Below are 19,157 nucleotides of genomic sequence, written 5' to 3' on the forward strand. Positions count from 1 at the left end.
TCATTCATGTTGTTACATATATCATTTGTTCCTTTATTTTTATAGCTGTATAATGTTTTATTGTGTGCATGCATATACCATAATTTATCTGTTTTCCTCTTGATGGACATTTAGGTTTTTTTTCTTCAGTTTTAATGAATATTGGCTATTATGAAAAAAGTGGCTATAAACACTTCATGTGGGCATATACATATATCTTCACTTCTCTTGGATATATACTTAGGAGAAGAAATGCTGGAGCATATGGTAACTCTGTGTTTAACCTTTTGAGGACTGCTTATGGTTATTCAAAGCGACTGCTCATTTTACATTCCCACTAGCAGTGTACGAGAGTTCCAGTTTTTTTACATCCTTGTCAACACTGGTTATTATGTCTTTTATTTTGATAGCCACTGTAGTGTATCTCATTGTGGGTTTGATTTTCATTGTCCTGATTGTTACTGATGTTGAGGATTTTTTCCTGTGCTTATTGGCCACTTCTGTATGTTCTTTGGGGGAAATGTCTATTCAGATCCTGTGCCCACTTTTTTTTTTAACTGGGTGAAAAAAGCCATGGAAAGCTCAGTAAGTTTTTTTATAGGCAAAATCTGTTAAGGGAATGGACTCAAGGCCAGCCCTGTTGAGGCAGATCATCATTTGTGTCTCGTGTTGCCATCCTCTCCTCTCTCAAGGTATTTATCTGGGTGAAAGCAGCTTTGAAAGGACCAACAGTGGGGACTCAAAGGGAAAATATGTCAAAACAGAGTCTGAAGGGTGTGAGTGCAAGGGAGGAAGTTGGGGACTTTGCTTAGGTGATGATATTAGTAGTGGGATAAATGAGGTGACTGCCTGAATCGGACCTTTTATTTTGTTTGGCAGTTTTCTTTTAATCTCCCTAGCCATCATTAATTAAGAGGAACCCCCAAAGAAAAGGGACCAGGGTAGTTTTGTGGATTCACCTAATTCTGTAGGGGCTCTCTATACCTCAGCCAACTAGAACAGATTGATATTAACAGTGTCTTTCCCCATTTTATTTTATTTATTTATTTTTTCAACGTTTTTTATTTATTTTTGGGACAGAGAGAGACAGAGCATGAACGGGGGAGGGGCAGAGAGAGAGGGAGACACAGAATCGGAAACAGGCTCCAGGCTCCGAGCTGTCAGCACAGAGCCCGACGCGGGGCTGGAACTCACGGACCGCGAGATCGTGACCTGGCTGAAGTCGGCCGCTTAACCGACTGCGCCACCCAGGCGCCCCTCTTTCCCCATTTTAAAAATTTGGTTGTCTCTTTACTGTTGAGTTGTGAGACCTATTATGTATTCTGAATATAAGCCCTTATCATTTATATGATTTGCAAATATGTTCTTCCATTGAGGGGGCTGTCTTTTTACTGACCTAGTAGTATTCTTTGAAGCACAAAAAGTTTTAATTTTAATGAAGCCCAGTATATCTAGTTTTTATTTTGCTTGTGTTTTTGATGTCATTTCTAAGAAACTGTTGTTTAATCAGAGACCATAGTGATTGAGCCTTTTTCTTCTAAGAGTTTTATAATGTTATCTCTTACATTTAGGTTTTTGATTAATTTTGAATTGTGTACAATGTGAGGTAGAGGTCCAACCTTATTGTTTTACGTGTGGATATCTAGTTGTTTCAGTCTTTCCGTTGAAAAGACTATTCCTCCTCCCCATTGAATTGTTGTAGGACCCTTATCAAAAATCAATTGACCATAAATTTGAGGGTTGATTTCTAGATTCTTCTTTCTTTTCCATCGATTGATATGTCTACCCTTATGACAGTACCACACTATCTCTCACTTCTTTTGTTAAATTTATTCCTTTCCTGAAATTTTCTGTTTTTGTCATTTATTGCAAGAATGCTTATAACTTCTCATTAAAATATTTTATGACAACTATTTTCAAATCTTTGTTAGATAATTCTAATATCTGAGTCACCTTGGTGTTTGGTGTGTGTGGATTGCCTTTGCGTATTCAAATTGTGATTTTCTTAGTTTTCTTTACTGTGGCTTTGTAGTATATTTTGAAACAGAAGTGGGAGATCTCCAACTTTGTTCTTTTTTTCAAGATTGTTATTGCTATTCTGGGTCCCTTGAATTTCCATGTAAATTTTAGAATCAGCTTATTAATTTCTGCAAAACAAAATGCAGCTAAGATTTTTATAGGGATTGCATTAAATCTGTAGATCAGTTTGGGGAGTAGTGACATCTTAAAATATTAAGTCTTGTTATCCATAAAATGTCTTTTCATTTATTTAGGGCTTGTTTAATTTCTTTCAGTGGTATTTTGTAGTTTTCAGTGTACAAGTCTTATATTCCTTTTGTTAAATTTATTCCTAAGCAAAGGAATAGAAGACGTAAAAAAGAACTAAACAAAAATTATAGAACCAAAGATATAATAACTGAAATAAAAATTCACTGGTCTCACCACCATAATGGAGGTGATAAAGAAAAGGATCAGTGAAGTTGAAGTCAGATAGGTAGAAAGTATCTAATTTGAAAAACTGAGAGAAGGTAGATGGGAAAGAAATCATCAGCAGAGCTTCCAGGACCTGTGTGACAATTACAGAAGATTTAGCTTTTTTTGTCATTTGAATTCCAAAAGGAGAAGAAAACAGTGTGAAGCTGAAAAATATTGAAAGAAATCATGCTGAAAACTTCCCAATTTGATGAATGGCATTGTAGATTCAAGAAGCTGAGCAAACCCAAAACAGATGAATCTGAAAAATTCTCTGCCAGAATACATCAAAATCAAACTTCCAAAAATTAAAGAGAAGAAAACATTGAAAGCAGCTAGTGGGAAAGAATGCATTATGTTTATGGGGAAACAATGATTGAAATGGTTTTTCATGGAGGTCAGAAGGAAGTGGCACCACATTTTTCAGGTGCTGAAAGAAAAGCTGTCAACTTGTAATTCTATAGCCAGTGAAAATATCTTTCAAGAATAAGGTGAAATAAAGACATTCTCAAATGAAGAAAAATACAGAGTATTTGTCACCCACCGAGCTACTCTAAAAGAATGGCTAAATGGAAGTTCTTTATTTTTAAAACAGTTTGTTAATGTTTATTTACTTTAGAGAGAGAGACAGAGTGTGAGAGGGGAGGGGCAAAGAGCAAGGGAGACACAGAATCCGAAGCAGGCTCCAGGCTCTGAGCTGTCAGCACAGAGCCCAGTGTGGGGCTCGGACTCATAAACTGTGAGATCATGACCTGAGCCAAAGTCAGCTGCTCAACTGACTGAGCCACCCAGGCTCCCCTAAATGGAACTTCTTTAAATAGAAAGGAAATTATAATAGAAGGGAACTTGGAACATAAAGAAGAAAGAGAAACAACAATGGAATGGGTGAAAATAAACATAATATACTGTCCTTTACTCTGGACTTTTAAAAATTATGTTTGACCACTGAATTAAAAATTTTAACATCATCTGATGTTATATAAATATTCTACTGATCCACAGGAAATATTTAAGACAATACATTATAAGGGGGTGGGGGCTCCAAAATTAAAGAACATAGATCCTTACATTGACAAAAAAAATAGTTGAACACATTGACAAGGTCATGTGAAAACACAGGAGCTTACTCCCTTGTTTTCTTTCAGTTTTGTAAAGATTTCAGGCATTAATCCATTTTGAGTTGATTTTTGTGTATGCTGTAAGATAGAGGTCCAGTTTTATTCTTTTGCATGTGGCTGTTTAGTTTTCCTAATACCACTTATTGAAGACACTATCTTTTCCCATTGTATATTCTTGCCCCCTTTGCCTCCGATCAATTGACCATATATGTGGCTTTTTTCTGGCTTCTCTGTTTTGTGCTGTTGGTCTATGTGTCTGTTTTTATGCCAGTACTATTCTGTTTTGTAATGAAGTTTGAAATCAGAGTGTGTGATGCCTCTCCAGCTTTGTTCTTCTTTCTTAAGATTGCTTTGGCTATTTGGGGTTTTTCATGGATCTATACAAATTTTAGGGTTGGCTGTTCTATTTCTGTGAAGTATTCTATTAGAATTCTGGTAGGAGTTGCACTGTGTCTGTTGATTGTTTTGGGAAGTATGAACATTTTAATAAGAAAGCACACGATATCTTTCCATTTATATGTGTCTTTTTCAGTTTCTTTTACCAGTGTTATAATTTTCAGTATACAGATCTTTTTCATCTTCTTGGTTAAATCTCTTTCTAATTATTTTATTCTTTTTGATGCAATTTAAATGGGATTGTTTTCTCAATTTTTTTGAGAATGCAATGTTTTAGAAGTATTTTAAACAACTGTTGACATAATGTACCACAAAGCAGATATCAACGAAAATATTTTATATCAGCATATTCTCTGAGTGTGGATCAATTAAATTAGAAATCAACAAAGGTAATTTAAAACATATATATACTGGGTCACCTGGGTGGCTCAGTCAGTTAAGCGTCAGACTCAGGTCATGATCTCACTGCGTTCTAGCCCTGCGTTGGGCTCTGCGCTGACAGCTCGGAGCCTAGAGCCTGGTTTGGGTTCTGTGTGTGTGTCTCTCTCTCTGTTCCTCCCCGACTCACTCTCTCTCTCTCTCTCTCTCTCTCAAAAATAAATAAACATTAAAAAAAATTAAAGAAAATAGTTGAACAAACTTAAAAGCAAATGACTTTTCTTGAGCCTATCAGGTAATTAAGTTCTCAGGGTAAACTGCCACCCTGACACCTGAAGAAACTGGCAAACACAGATAATCACAGCTGAGATCACCTGTAGCCAAAGCCACTGGGACCATAAACTCGTAGGAACACAAGTGGTAATTGATCAATAGCTGGAGGCTCAGTGTGGAGTAGCTTGAGAGGAAGTAACTCCAGGGGCCTAGTCTTAGGTGTGCCCCACACTATATCATGAATTTTACTTATAGGAACCTACTTCTACCCTCAAGTTCTCACAGTGAAGATCTGAGGAAAAATCTCTCTTGTTTCTGTCAGGACAGAGGGGAAATAGCAATGTTGAAACATACTAAAAGCATTTTTCATAACAAAGGCCCACCTTCCAAGGGAAAAGTCTACCAGAGCAGTTATCCTACTCCAGCCCCCTTTAATTTTCCTAAGAGGAGGTGGGGGAGGGGGTGGGTACTAAGAAACACCTGTAAAGATCCAGGCACACTAAAAGACTGAGATTTAATCATAAGGTTACAGAATGCTTCTCTGCTCCCTATACCTTACAACCACAGCCACGTGGCTCTCATTACAGTAAGAGCAGATTGTAGCTGAAAGAGCTCCAAGACATTGACTCTTTTTAAGTAGGAGCTCTTAGGGAAACCCAAAGACAACAGGGGAGACAAAAACAGGAAACTGAAGCCTCAGGTTTCTATAGCTACGGTAAACATTGAACACAGCCCAACTATTAGCCAGATTAATATAAAACATCACACTAAATTTCTGTTTACCATAGTTTCTATTATTGGATACCTCACATCTAGCTCTCAATAAAAACTTACAGGGCATGGTGAACAGTTAGAAAAATCATAGTCTGAGAAAGCAAGTATCAGAACCAGACTCATGACACAGATTTTGGGATTATCAGATAGGGAATTTGTATGATTAAGTAATATGTTAAGTAATCTAATGGAAACAGTAGATATATATAAGAATGATGGATCATGTAAGCAGAAAGATGGAAACGTTAAGAAAGAATGAAAAGGAAATGCTCGAAATCAAAAACACTGTAACAGAAATGAAGAATACATTTGGTAGTTTCTTCAGTAGAAAGACACAAGTACACAAGTGAGAGAAGAGTCAGTGAACTTGAAAGATATGTCAGTATGAACTCTAAAGCTGAAATGCAAAGAGAAAAAAACAGAGAAAGATAAAAAGAACAGAATTTTTGAGAACTCTTGGACAATTTCAAAAAGTGTAACATACATGTAATTAAAATGTCAGAAGGGGAAGAAAGAATGGAGCAGAAGAAATATTTGAATAGCTGATAGTTTTCCAAAATTAATGATAGACACCAAGTCACAGATCCAGGAGCTCAGCAAACACTAAGCAGGATAAATATCATTTTATAAAGGGAGGAAGTAGAGGGAGCTAAATGGAGGTAAGAGTTCTACAGTTTCATCAGAGTGGTAAATTATCAATACCAGTAAACAGTAAACACACACACACACACACACACACACACACACACACACACACAGAGTGATACCTAGATCAACCATTTAAAAAAATGTACAGACACATATAAGCACTATAGATGAATTAATGTTTAGGTGAATTCACCAATGAGGCCATCTAAACCTGGAAGCCTTTAAATTATAAGTTCAGTTTCTTTAAATGATAGAAGATTATTCATATTTTCTATTTTTTCTTTGATCAGTTTTAATAAGTTGGGTTTTTCAAAGAATTTGCCCATTTCATCTTAAGTTATAAAAAAATTGACCTAAAGTTATTCATAATATCATCTTGCACTTTAGTGTCTCCCGTGTGTAAAGTGATGTATTTTTTTGTCTGATATTTCTAATATATTTTTTACTGATTATTTTTTTAAGCATTTGTCAACTTTAGTAATCTTTTCAAAGAACAAGCTTTTAGCTTTGTTAATTGTCCCCATCCTACATTTTGTGTCTGTGTCATTGATTTTTGTTCTTTGTTCTTTCCTCCTCCTTTTTTTTGGATTTAATTTGCTGTGGTGTTTTTTTCTAACCTCTTGAAATAAAAGCTTAGATATTGATTTTCAGCTATTCTTTTCTAGTAGGTGTGCTTGGAAGTAGAAATTTCTCGTTATGCACTCCTTTAAATGCATTTTACAGATTTTGGGATATTTTTATTATCCTCTAGTCAAGATATTTTTTTAATTTCCAGTGTGATTTCTTTCTTTGAATTGTGGGTTATCCCGATGTATGTTGTTTAGCTGCCCAGCATTGGGGGAATTTATAGTTCCTTTTCTGTATTCATTTCTATTTTGAATCAAGTATGATGAGAGAACATACTCTGGAGTGTTTCAGTATTTTTAAATTAACACTTGCTTTTTGGCTCTTTATATGGTACATTTTGGAGAATGTTGCATGTTCACTTGAAAAGACTGTATTTTGCAGTTTGGTGTAGTCTTTTACAAATATCGTTTATGTGAGGTTGGTTAATAGTGTTAGTGAAGGGCTCTATATTCTTACTGATTTTTTGTCTACTTGTTTATCAGCTACTAAGAGAATTGTGTTGATATCTCCAATTATGATTTTTGTAACTGTGTTCATTTTTATATACCTTCAAACTATGTTATTAGATGCAAATTTAAAATTGTTTTACCTTCTTGTTGAATTGACCCTTTTATCATTGAGAAATGGCTATTTTCGGATCTAATATATATATATCTAATATATATATATAAATATATATATATAATATATATATATAAATATATATATAAAATCTAATGTGTATAAATCTATATATAAAAGCTTATACACACACACACACACACACACACACACACACACTTTGTTTAGTTTTTTATAGTTACATCAGTTTTTTTTTTTGGATAGTGTTTACCTTATGTATTTTTTTCTATCCTTTAAATTTTACCCGTTTCTGTGTTAGTCTGCTTGGGCTGCCGTGGCAAAATACCACAGACTGAGTGGCTTAAACAGCAAGCATTTTCTCACAGCTCTGGGGGCTTCAAGTCTAAGAGCAGAGGGCTGGCAAGGTTGGTTTCTGGTGAGATCTCTCTCAGTGGCTTGCAAAACCCTGCCTTCTCACTATATCTTCACATAGCCTTTCTTCTGTGTGTTCACAGAGAAGTCTCTGGTGTCTCCTCTTCTAACAGGACAACAGTCCTGTTGGATCAAGGCCTCATTTGACCCCCTTTAACCTTAATTACCCCCTTAAAGGCCCTGCCTCCACATACAGTCACATTAGGGCTTAGGGCTTCAACTTAAGAATTTGAGGGGAACACAGTTCAATCAATCAGCACTATGTCTTTATACCTAAAATTGTGTTTCTCATAAATAGCATGTAGGTAGGTCTTAGTTTTTATTCAGATCTTTGTCTTTTAATGGTGAGGTTTAATTTATATTTAATGTAATTTGTGGTGCTAATCTGCTTAATTTTGTCATCTTTCTGTTCTCTGTTTCACCTTCTGTTTCTCTGTTTTTCCTTTCCCAATTTTTTCTGTGTTAAGTATTTTTTTTATTATTCCATTTTGCCTTCTTTAATGGGTATTTGCCATTCCTTTTAGAATCATTCTTTTAGTGGTCGTGATAGAAATTACACCTGAAATTGCTTCACCTGAATACTGTGAACATCTTAAAATGATATGATTCTGTTTATTTTTTTCCCCTGCTTATGTTGCTATAACTGTGATATATTTTTACTTCTCTAAGTACATACCTCACAGGATACTGTTTTGGCATTAAACAGTCAATAGTCTTTATCTCTATTCACATAAATGATGCTTTTTCATTCCTTCTTTTTGATGTTTTTTCATTCCTTGTACTTTCCTGATTTCATCTGGTATCATTTTCCTTTTGCCTGCAGAGCTTCAATATTTCTTATAGTATTGACTTCTAGTTATGAGTCATTTCACCTTTAGTTATCTGAGTATGTCTATTCCATTTATAGTTTAAAAAGGTAATTTTGCTTCATAGAGAATTTTAGGTCTGGCCCCTCTATTTCTTTCTCTAGAGCTGCCATTCCATTTTCTTCTAGCTCTCATATTTTCTTTTTAGAAGTTAGCTGTCAATCTTATTGTTCTTACTCTGAAGGTGATATCTTTTTGCTCAGACAATGTTTAAGATTTTCACAGTATGTATCATTTTCCAAGAGTGGCTAAGTTGGTGGTGGTGGTGGTGGTGGTGGTGTTTAACTCTGGGGTCCACTGAACCTTCTGACGTAGCTCTTGATTTCACAAATTTTTTTGCTGTGATGGTGATGTCTTCAGATATTGCTTCTCCATTCTCTTCTCTCATCTGGAATTATAGTTTCTCATATGTGAGACCACTTGACATGTATTCTAAATGTCATATATTCTCTTTTATTGTTTTTGTTTATTTTTATTTGTTCATCTATGTTATGTTGCTGTTTAGTTCTCTGAATGCTTCAGTTAGGATAATTTTTGTTGACCCATCTTTGTCTTTGGTAATCTTATCTTTTCTGTTAAGACTGCATTGAGTTCTTAGTTACAATTCTTCAGTTCTAGAATGATCATTTGAATAACTTTACCTAATTCCTTTTTATGTTGAAAATTTCCATCTTTTACTCTATTTTCTTTCATGTATTTGTAATGATCATTTCAGTTTTTTTCTCAATTTAAATAACTGACATCTTTGAGGCAGCTGCTTTTGGCTCCTTCTTCTTTTGTTTATAGATCACAATTTCCCACTTGTCCACATGTCTCAATTAATTTTTTTTTAATTGTGAAACAATCTCAAATTTATACAAACAATAAGAGTGTGTTTGAATCTTAAACCTTGAACTTTAAGAGCATTTTGCCAACATTATGCCCTATCACCTGTATAAAGATGAGGATATTCTATTATATAACCACAAATAAACTATCACAATGAGGATATTATCACTAATATATTACCGTCATCTAATCTTTATACATCACTCAGGTTTTGCCAGTTGGCCCAAGAGTTTCTTTTATAATAAAAGGATTCAGTTTAGAATCCCACATTGCATTTGATTATCATGTTTAAAAGGGCCTAAAGGAGGAAACTAAAGATCTCCTTTAGTCTGGAACAGTTACACAGTTTCTCTTTGACCTTTATGACTTTGATATCTTTAAAGATTACAGACCAATAATTTTTTAGACTGTTCCTCAATTTGAGTTTGTCTCATGTTTTCTCCTGATTATGTTTACATTACGCATCTGTTGCAGTGATGTTGTAGAACTGATACTGTATTCTCATTGGGACCTATCTAATAGCTCATACTTTCAATTTGCCCCATTACTGATATTTATGTTGATCATGGAGTTAAGTGATGTCTGTCAAGATTTTCACAGTGAAATTACTTTTGTCCCTTTGTGATTCATTACTGTTTTGTGGGAAAGATACTTGGAGATATATAAATATCTTGTCCTCATCAAAACTTCAATTTATTCATGCTTTTATTTATATCAGTTTGGATTCATAGTTCCCTATTTTATATTATAATACACTGTTTATTATTATTTACATTTATGCTCAAATTATTCCATATTTGGCCAATGGGAGCCACTTCAGTCTGGCTTCTGTGTCCTTTTGACATACTCCCATAATTCTTTGAGAATTTTCATATTTTCTTGCATAGCAAGAAGTTCCAGTTCATCTTGAACTCTTCTCTTTCCCAGCCATGGAAACAGCAGAAAGCTGTGGTTCAATTTAGTAGAGAATGGTGTTTAAAAACCAGGATCTGAGTAGGTGTGCTCATTGCTGTTGGGCTATCACTCTTCCCAAATCCTCTGACATATATGCATATACACATATACATATACACATTAATATCTGTGTTCATTTTTTCTTTGTATGTTGTGTGTGTATACCATAAGTTCACACCAGTATCTCTACTTCCAGTTCAAAACAATAAGATTCATTCAGTTTTTCTATGTGTAACTCTCTTTCTCTGACAGTGAGAAATCTGGCTCCATTATCTTATCATATTTACTATTTGATCAATCTCTCATTGCTGCTGCCACCCCCCCTCCTGCAGGGATGCCCTCATCATCCTGAACTTCTGACAGTTTGCTCAGACCACTCTCCTGGAGCATGTTGTCCTCATTCCTCTTGGTCTCTGACACTCTGAGCCAGACTGCTGTCTCATGGGAGTGCCTTTCTCAGTCAGCTTAGGCTTTAGCATCCAGTACCTTGCCAACCTTTTGTAGGGCTGTCTTCTTCACTCTACATAGACTCTGACACTTTGTACCAGACCATTTTTCTTTTCTTTCTTTTCTTTTCTTTTCTTTCCTTTCCTTTTCTTTCCTTTTCTTTTCTTTCCTTTTCTTTCCTTTCCTTTCCTTTCCTTTCCTTTCCTTTCCTTTCCTTTCCTTTCCTTTCCTTTCCTTTCCTTTCCTTTCCTTTCCTTTCCTTAACTTTCCTTTCCTTTCCTTTTTTTTCTTTTTTAATGTTTATTTTTGAGAGAGACAGAGACAGAATGTGAGTGGGCAGATAGAGAGGGAGACACAGAATCCGAAGCAGGCTCCAGGCTCTGAGCTCTGAGCTCTGAGCTGTCAACACAGAGCCCGATGCGGGGCTCAAACTCACGAGCTGTGAGATCATGACCTGAGCCGAAGTCGGATGCTCAACCTACTGAGCCACCCAGGCGCCCCAGACCATTTTCTATCTGGACGTCTTCTTCATCCTGTGTGAGCCCTGACACCTCACATTAGGCTGCTACCACTCCAGGTGGACACCCTGTTATCCTAGTTAGGCTCTGATACCTTGCTCTGTACCATGACAGCTCCCCTCTTCTCTACCCTTCCACTCACATGGATACCTACTTCATTCAACCTTACCTATGGTTTTAAAGCTGAACTGTTCAAGAAAGGAAGAGGAAGAGCTATATCCCATAATTTTAAAATGGTATGTTGCACATTATGCATAAAGGAGAATTGAGACTGAAGTCAGTGTTATTTGCCCCAAGAAAGGGCACCCCTTATCATCTGTCAGATATATTGATTGAGGGGCTAGTCACTTCAGGCCAGTGAAGAATTGAGCAATGTTGGGGCTAGGTTGTAACTCTAGTTATACCTCTGCTTTCCTACATATCTTGGGGGAGGCTCTTGAGGGCTCTTGCTTGGGAGCCTAAGGGTCTCTGCCTCCCTGTCTTGAAAGACCGATTAAGACTCCGTCTGATTCTTTCTGCTTTGAGCTTTGTTCTCCAGCTTCCTATCCCACACTGCTTCCAAATTTTGGTAAATGTGTTTGGGCTGAGATTTGTTGTTTGAGGCAGGCCCTGTTCCTCAACCGGGACTATCTCCCTCAAATATTCCAAAACAACAGATTCCTATGTGCTCTTTTAGAAACTCTGACTTCCCACATAGCCCCTGAACTCAGAAATTAAACCAGTGGGAAAATAGTACTTTGTGTTTGGGACTTCTGAAATTTTTCAGTTGTTGACCCAACCCCTAACAACCTCCAAAATGTTATTTTCCCCAGTGTCATCATTTTATTTGAGCCACTCTCATTCCTCAGGCTTTACACAGAATCAGCAAATACTCCCAGGTAAGAAAGCAGCAGGAAAGAGCCTATTCTCTCTCTCTCTCTCTCTCTCTCTCTCATTTTTGAGAGCTTGTTCTCTGAATAGCTCTCTGATTTAGTTCACTCAGTCCTTTTTGCTTTCATAAACACAATTTTTCAATTTTCCTGTTCTTTCATTGTTGCTAACATTAGGAAAGTTACCTTATTATATCTTCTTCCATCCTACTTGGAACCAGAAACCAGCCATGTATGTGGTTTCTGTACTTCTCTTTCATTTAATATTATAAAATGAACATTTTTCCATGCCATTCAATTTTTTTTAAGTTTTTTATTGTTTTTTTTAAATGGTTTATCAAACTGAGGGCCTATGTCCCTGGCAACAGTGGAGTACATGGTATATGTAAGAATATATGAGAAACCTTACGAATATGGTGCATCTTTCCAGAGTACCCATTTGTCTTGAGGATTTGGGGAATACAAATAATTTAACTTAGAAGTAGCTCTAAAAGTCATTTTCTAGGTAAACAAACATAGATATATAATTGTAGAATAGGATATAAAATGTACATGTACTGCTTGGATAAAACAAGATTTCAAGGCAATTTCTTGTTTTTAACAAGGCTGTATAGTCACTTAAGATATTCTTCCAGTGTTTCAGTAATTTTTCTCCCAAGAGAAGGAGTTTATAGTTTAGATTTATCTTACCTTCCTTTCTTTTAATATTCAAATATCTAAATACCATTAAGTATCTCATTTGCTAATTTTAGAAGACATGTATTGATCTTTTTTTTTTTTTTTTTTTGTCTGCCTTTAAAAAGTCCTCCCTAGGAAATGGACAAGGCTTACCTTCTCCCTTTTACTACTTTTATTTTATATGTAAACACTATTCCTGGACATTCAGTATTAGAATATTTAAATTAGACTGAAAAGTTTAGATGGTTAAGCACAAATAGAGAATACTAGTAAATGACATAGGTGTGTATATTTTTTGTAAATTTATCAAAAAATACTTTTTCAAACTCTTAAATTCTTTCATACATTTATAAACCTACTTACAAATATATATATATATATATATATATATATATATATATTTGTATACAAATACACTGTATATATTTGTATACAAATACAAACCCACTTACAAATATGTATTTGTAATATATATTACAATATATATTGAATATATTACAAATATATGTTCTTTGTATACAAAGAATATATATATATATGTATATATATATATATATATATATATATAGTCTCATACTATTAATATGATAAGTCATTGTCTACATTTCAAATATTTCCACTGTAGGGGAAGGTGTAAATATGTTAAATTTTCCTGTTTTCTCTCACACATTATCCTTGTGACCCTAATTAAGAGGTCATTTGAAAAGTCTGGGCTAATGTGTTAAATCACCTGTATGATTTGCTAGAGAATTGCTCTAATTCCACTTAAGAATATGCAACTTAATGAAAGTCAGGTGTGAAAACAGAAGCCCTTTGCCAAAGCACAATACATTTTGTCATTTGATCTTTTCCTGCTGAGTGGCTCATTATGAAAATAGCCTCAGCCTTCAAATTATTTCTTTAATCCTTGATTCTCTCCCACATTGTAAAGAGTCCAGTCCTCATACCAGTTTTGTTTTTCTTACTAGATTACTGGTATGTTTTGGGTGCTGAGGAAGAAATGTTTACTGGTACTTGAGCTTAGAATTTTTCCATGGGAAAATAGAAAACTCTTCTTCAAAATGAATGGCGTTTTACATGATCTACAGAACCCAAATGAGTGTGTATGTGGTAGTGAGAGAGAAGAGGAGGAATGGAGATTAAATCCAATAGTTGTAATTTTAAAAAAATATAATTGTTTCATTTTTCATTGCAGGAGTCACTTTCATGTGTGCGTATTTCTTTCCCAGGAGACTATTTGATAACACTACCGTTACTAAAGGCTTGAAAAATTGCTGATTTGTAAATTTATGACATATCCTTTTGTAGAATGTACCTTCCAAATATACATGTAATTCTCAGCATTTTAAGGGCAGAGTTTGTGCTTTAATTTTGTATTGCTTTTAATATTGAAATTACTACTAGACTTAGACATTCTGATGAAATCTTTCCTTTATGTTCCCTCAAGCTAATCAAAACTCAAAATTTTAGTAATCAAAGAAGTAAAAGGGTTTTTGTTATGTCAGAAACATCAGTTGAAAATATATAGAGTTTTAGGATTCCCTTATAAAGGGAATTATAAATCCTTTCTAAATTCTATAATTCCCTTATAAATCCTTTCTAACAATCTTACAATTTCAGTATCAGATACCAAATACTATAGCCCAGAATGTAAACATTCTTATATAATATTCTTTACATTTTAGAATAAATTTTTTATGTTTATGGAGTAAATCATAAAGTTAGAACAGTATATTTAGCAAATACTGATCCCACTGATTATTGTTATCAACATGATTTAAAGTTCTCATTGGCCATTATATAATCTGTCCCAGTGGGTTATGGATTAAAAATAAATGTATTTGCACATTCTTATTCTTTGCAACTTGGGATATTGCCTTCTCAGTGACATTCTGATTTGTCTGCTTTTAATGTATTAACTAGCTGTAGAGAAAGTGCATTTAGCTAAAGACTAGTATTTTTCTTGGATGATGGAATGTTTTTTTCTTGATGCTCTGAGATTATTAAATGTTTTTTAGTTATATTCTTGCAAATGATTGCTTTGATGAGTTACTTTCTAATGAAACCCTAAAATAGCAGCAAAGGGCTAAAATGGCAAGTACTTTGATGTTTGAATGCAAAGAACATGTTTAGAAAGCTGAAATAAAAGGGGAGACTCCAATGAATGAAAAGAAATAAAAAGTAAATGAGGTAACCAAAATCAGAGAAATTGATATTGGCAGGTTTTGAATGATGTTCCTAGATGAGCAATCTTTCAAAATACTTCTTGTACATTGCTGCTATTCTTTTATTTATTATTAAAATAATATGATCCATGAGGAGCTTGGGGTGACTCTCGGCCTAGCTAATTCTAATTAATCCAGTCGAGGAGAGCAGTAGGGTAAGTGGAGCAGTCTATCGGATTGAAATTCATAACTTAATTGAGGTCAAAGTCCCGGTCTGGGAGAACAAAAGTCTTTTGCTAGGACCAGGCAGATCAATAGCAATAAATATCTGGCTTGGATACAAGTAGCTTATAGTGACAGATTATCTGACAGTGGCCAGAGGTCTTAGTTCTGTTAAGGGCAAAGTCTTGATCATGCCATGGTTCTTGCTGATGTTCAGTCTACACCCATGACTCTTGGAAAGTAGTAATACTCTCAAGAACTCTTGAAAGTCTTCTTGAAGCACTGTGTATGAAACTCCAAGTGAATTCTTTTTGTGATTATCAAATTAACGTTCATTAATGGTACATTTTTTTGAATTAGGAGTTGCTGTCACATTGCCAGTAAGATCCAGAGGATTTGCAAAGTCGCTACCTTTTCCATCAATAATTTAAAAGAATGTATAGATTGCTTTGGGGAAGGAACATAACAAGCCCATGTTGTCTTGATTTACATATAACTATAAACGTTAAGAGGACCATGTTCATTAAAACTAAGGAGTTAGTATTAACCATTTTAAGTGTGATAATGGTATTTTGGTTGTGTAGGAATTGTCCTTGTTTTTAGGTGCACACTGATATATTTAGGGACAAGATGTCATGTCAACCATAATTTCTTTTTTTTTTTTTTTAATTTATTTTTTTCAACGTTTTTTATTTATTTTTGGGACAGAGAGAGACAGAGCATGAATGGGGGAGGGGCAGAGAGAGAGGGAGACACAGAATCGGAAACAGGCCCCAGGCTCCGAGCCATCAGCCCAGAGCCCGACGCAGGGCTCGAACTCACGGACCGCGAGATCGTGACCTGGCTGAAGTCGGAGGCTTAACCGACTGCGCCACCTAGGCGCCCCAACCATAATTTCTTTATCCTACTTCAACAAAAAAGGAAAAGAAAGAAAAAGTATGGCAAAATGTTCACAGTTATTAAATATGAATAATGGGTCTCTGCTTTTCTCTATCTACAAGTATTTTCATAATAAAAATAGTAAGAACCATGTGTAATAAACCCATCAAGCTAGCATGTTACTAGGACAGGTTTCTTTCTGTCCCATTCTTTTCATACTTTTAATTTCTACTCAGTTGTCAAAAGCTTGGCTGTTCTTTTATTCATTATATTATTGTTTATCCATAATAATAATAATTACTTAATTAGTACAAACATCCAGCATTCCACTCATTGTTTAATAACATTATTGCCACTCAGGCTCAACTACCATCTGACTGTGGGAAAGTAAACTCTTGAGATCTTGAGATCTCGAGTTGTTGGCCTTGTAAGGTATGGAGAGCTTCATAGTACATGTTTCATTTCCATTGACAATCATCTGGTCTGAATTATCATTCATTCATCAGTATATTATTGTGGCAACTTATTAAAGTGACTTTTTGATCCTCCATAATATTGGTACATTAAGTCTTCCTTAAACACCATTATCTAAATGCTACTTCAGTATCTAAAGGATTCTATGACCAAGAACATCTAGTGGTGTCTTATCTATGAATTGGTTCTCAGCTTTTATGCTTGACTATTAAAGCCTCACCTCTATGACCATACCATTTTATCCAGTATTACTTGCTTTATGAAGTAGTCGAGCTCACTTTGTATATTCCAGAAGTTCCCAAACCTGGAACACTAGAATCAACTATAGATCTTCTTTTTTCCTTTTTTTTTTTTTTAAGGTCCATTTATTTTTGAGAGAGAGAGCACAAGCAGGGGATGGGTAGAGAGGGGGAGAGAATCCCAAGCGGGCTCTGTACCAACGCACAACCCGATACTGGGCTGGAACTCACAAACCGTGAGATCATGACCTGAGTGGAAATCAGGAGTTGGATGCTTAACTGACTTAGCTATCCAGGCGTCCCACAACTATAGATCTTTTTAAAAATAAACCTCAACTCCAAAAATTATGATTCAGTAAATGAGTTGGGGATGGCAGATATTGGGAAGATGAGAATCTCAAATTTTTAAAATGTCTGCATGTAATTCCAAGTAGTACTGGATTTGTAATTCTAAACCCTATATTCACCTGCCAGTTCTGTGGTGCTATGTATCTTAAGTAGGAGTTAGGATAAAATAATCTGATAAAACTAACGGATTGCTGTGATGAATCACTAACAACTGTTTAGATTTCCTAGATATGGTGCCAAGTTTAAAGGAGGGATGCAAATTTAGATATAATCCTATGGACTGAGCACTTGCTATTTTTTAAATAACTGTGCAAGCTATGTCTACGTATTTGGTCATTTTTTTTCTTATTAAAAGAAATTTTTCCACATAATTATCCAAAGTCAGACAGCTCCAACGTCAAGAGTCAAATCCAAGATTTCCATTAACAAATGATCCTGATTGGTAAATTTTCAGTTAGTTTATCAAATGAAAGTGAAAACATCATGGACTTTCAGAGAATGTATTTTTAAATAGAATAAACAAGGCTGTTCAACCTGAGGTCATTTTTCAGTGTGTTTCTATAGTTTCTGCCCTTTATTCATTTTGGAACTCACATATTTTCTGCAAGTTCATGTCCATACCAGAATAATAAACCATTAGCAACTCCTCACTGATTGCATATTTGGGAAACAAAGTTGTAGTTTTTTTTTTTAATATTTTTTAACGTTTTTTATTTATTTTTGAGACAGAGAGAGACAGAGCATGAACGGGGGAGGGGCAGAGAGAGAGGGAGACACAGAATCGGAAACAGGCTCCAGGCTCCAAGCCATCAGCCCAGAGCCCGACGCGGGGCTCGAACTCGCGGACTGCGAGATCGTGACCTGAGCTGAAGTCGGATGCTTAACCGACTGAGCCACCCAGGCGCCCCTAAAGTTGTAGTTTTTTAATAGGTCGTTTGGAAGGGAAATGTAGTGAGAGACTATCTACCCTGATTAAGTTCAAGACAGCATGGTGGAAAAATTCCTTAACCAAGGAAGATTAAAGAAGAACCTCAGTTCTCAAGTAAACTCCATTATATGTATAGGATATTCTCCAGTCATTTTATTTAGCTGCTGTTTTTGCCTTAATTGTATTTACTTGATTGTTCAGCTTTGGTGTCACTAGTGGATTGTAAGGTATTTCAGTGTAAGAATCAGGTTTTCTGTTTCTTTAATATTCCAAGTAGTCTCTTGCCTAATGTTTGACATACAGTACACATTCAGTAAATATTATAAAAATATTGTTCCTTTGTAGATGAGTACTCCCCCATTCTGAAGCACACACACACACACACACACACACACACACAACACGCACACACACGAGTGTACGCACATACATGTACACAAAGCCTATAGTTTCTTCATTGAAACATCACTTCATTTGGGAAGACCCTGACCTAGCCCCTCCTTTTCCTGCAACCACAACCTCCTTTTAGACCCCCTCTTTTGCACTCCTATAATACACTTTGTTTACACCTGTGATAGGATTTGTCATTCTTTATTATAATCATCTCCATTCATAAGACTAGCCTCCTTGAGAGTAAGAATTTTGATATTTTTCTACTCCCAGCTCCTAACACATTACTTGACATATCACTTAATATGTGTTTGAAATAAACATGGAGTAAAGATTGAGGATAGTAATAATAATGCCCCAAAGAAACAATGTCTTCGAGAAATTTATGGAAAGAAAAAAAGAAATTAGAATAGGAAAACTTGATCTTAACAAGGTTATTGGAATACTTCATGACTTTTCTTGACACATTTGGTCAGTATGCATATTGTATTGTCTGAGTGTGGCAGGCCTAAACAAATATGCTGTAACACATATATCAGGTAGACATTCTTAAGCAGTAGATGCTAAAGACCATTCTGAAGACAAATTAGATGTATTCTTAAATGAAGGGTATGCATTATGAGACTACAGTACCCATGTTGAAATGGCTTAATGCTCTTGACAGATATCTTGGCAGTTGACTGGTTGTGTTTCA

General features: G+C 35.3%; 1 protein-coding gene across 9 annotated transcripts in view; it reads left to right on the forward strand.

Moving 5' to 3' along the window:
* The window catches only part of ACBD6 (acyl-CoA binding domain containing 6), a 218,921-nt gene that overhangs the window by 119,107 nt on the left and 80,657 nt on the right, over positions 1–19,157 (forward strand). The window contains exon 7 of one of the 9 annotated variants that reach the window (XM_058701435.1): positions 14,014–14,851. The exons of the other annotated variants lie outside the window; for them this stretch is intronic. Coding sequence (XP_058557418.1) covers positions 14,014–14,085 — 72 coding nt within the window. The 3' untranslated portion in view covers positions 14,086–14,851. Of the gene's footprint in view, positions 1–14,013; positions 14,852–19,157 lie in introns of those variants that run through there. 9 annotated transcript variants of the gene reach the window in all.

This window comes from Neofelis nebulosa, chromosome 15 (genome assembly GCF_028018385.1).
Source record: "Neofelis nebulosa isolate mNeoNeb1 chromosome 15, mNeoNeb1.pri, whole genome shotgun sequence".
Classification (NCBI taxonomy): Eukaryota; Metazoa; Chordata; class Mammalia; order Carnivora; family Felidae; genus Neofelis; species Neofelis nebulosa.